Source organism: Phalaenopsis equestris, unplaced genomic scaffold, assembly GCF_001263595.1.
Source record: "Phalaenopsis equestris unplaced genomic scaffold, ASM126359v1 Scaffold213165, whole genome shotgun sequence".
In the NCBI taxonomy this organism is placed as follows: Eukaryota; Viridiplantae; Streptophyta; class Magnoliopsida; order Asparagales; family Orchidaceae; genus Phalaenopsis; species Phalaenopsis equestris.
In genome coordinates, this window is record NW_018232030.1 from 4,988 (window position 1) to 6,607 (window position 1,620).

Below are 1,620 nucleotides of genomic sequence, written 5' to 3' on the forward strand. Positions count from 1 at the left end.
CTGCCGCTGATCATGATCTAATCTCCTCCGCCATCGCCTCACGCCGTCTCTTTCCCGCCTCCCCTGGTCCATCCAATTCCATCCTCGATTCCTCCACCGTAATCATCCGCCTTGGATCCGCCGGCGTAGCGGTTGCAACCTACACACCGAACCCCTATGTGGATTTCCGTCAATCCATGGAGGAGATGGCGGCGGCGATCGGGGTTTCCGGCCGTGGGACTCAGATCGACCTCGCCGTCCTCCGCGAGCTCCTATTCTGCTACCTGGAGCTCAATCGAAAACAGGCGCATAAGTATATTCTGAGCGCTTTTGCGGATCTTCTATTTTCACTCTTTAGCGAAGAGAAGGGTTTCGGCGGCCATGAATGAGGGGAGTGCTCTGGGCTCTGTTCTGTTCTGTTCTGTTCTAAGAGACATTCGTTTCGCATGTTTGCTTCAGCTTTAGCTTTAGCTTTTACGGGTGCGTTTGTAACGGGTGTACTACGTACTGTTCTGGAGCATACGTACATAGCAACTTATTTAAATATAGAAAAATATAAATGTTTTCGATAATATTTTGCATGATATGATCTGAACCGTTGGTTTGAGATCTGAACCGTCTGATTTATTCATCCGTCGGAATATAATTCTTATAGGATGACAAGAGAATAAGGCAACCTTTTTTTTATTTATATAATAATTATTATCAGAATGATACTAACAGAGGAAATAAAAATACGTATTTTACTTTCAATACAATTAATTGATGCATGTAAGAACATCGAAGGCCGTAGAGTAATGCAATATTGTTTACATTAAATCTAACAAATACTGAGATAATTAAAGAGAAGTAAGCAGGATGAGACACCACAATTTTTACGTGGAAAATTCTTGGAAGAGAAAAAAATCTTAGAGTATAGTTCAATTGAAATAATTTATTATGAATGATGACTATATATGTATTTTCTTCTATTAAATTAAAGAAGATGGAGTTATAAAGTTTATCATTATAAATATATAATAATAATTCATTAATAAGAGTTGTGGTTTGGCTTTAATGAATGTGACTCTCAGTAATAGCATATTGCAAGAAATGTAGTCGATTGTTATGAAAACATTGGTCATCTGTGAATGTTGTAGATGATTGTTGTAGTGTTAGTTTGTCGTATATAATAATAGTATTTTGTTGTGTGGGTCGTAGATGATTGTTTCAGGAGTACTGGTTGGTCATAGAGGTCCTTGTAGGAAGTTACAGAAGTTGTGAACTATGTAGGTCATAGTTGGTAATGTAAGTCGTAGTGGTGAGTTGTGATAACGTTTGTAGTTCGTAGAGGTTGGAGTTGGGAGTTACAAGAGATGTGGATCACGTAGGTTGTGGTGATGAGCTAAGATGGCGTTCGTAGGCCCCAGAGAACAAAGCCATGAGTTAAATGAGTTATATATCACGTAGGTCATAGTGGTGAGTAACGATAATGTCCATATAACACAGAAGTTGGAGTGAAGAGCTACACGAGTTGTGGACTGTATAAGTTGTAGTTAGTAACAGAGAGTTAGTGGTGAGTTGTGATGATGTTTGTAGGCCGCAGTGGTCAGAGTCAGGAGATGCATAAACTGTGAATCATATAGGACATAGTTTGTCACG

General features: G+C 39.4%; 1 protein-coding gene across 1 annotated transcript; it reads left to right on the forward strand.

The window, feature by feature from the left end:
* Nucleotides 1-2: 2 nt before the first annotated feature.
* Nucleotides 3-523, forward strand: LOC110036953 (transcription repressor OFP12-like; the record flags this gene model as incomplete). The annotated part of the gene is made up of 1 exon (XM_020741515.1): nucleotides 3-523. A coding segment is annotated over one exon (366 nt), but the record flags the coding sequence as incomplete, so codon positions are not given.
* Between the last annotated feature and the right edge of the window lie 1,097 nt (nucleotides 524-1,620).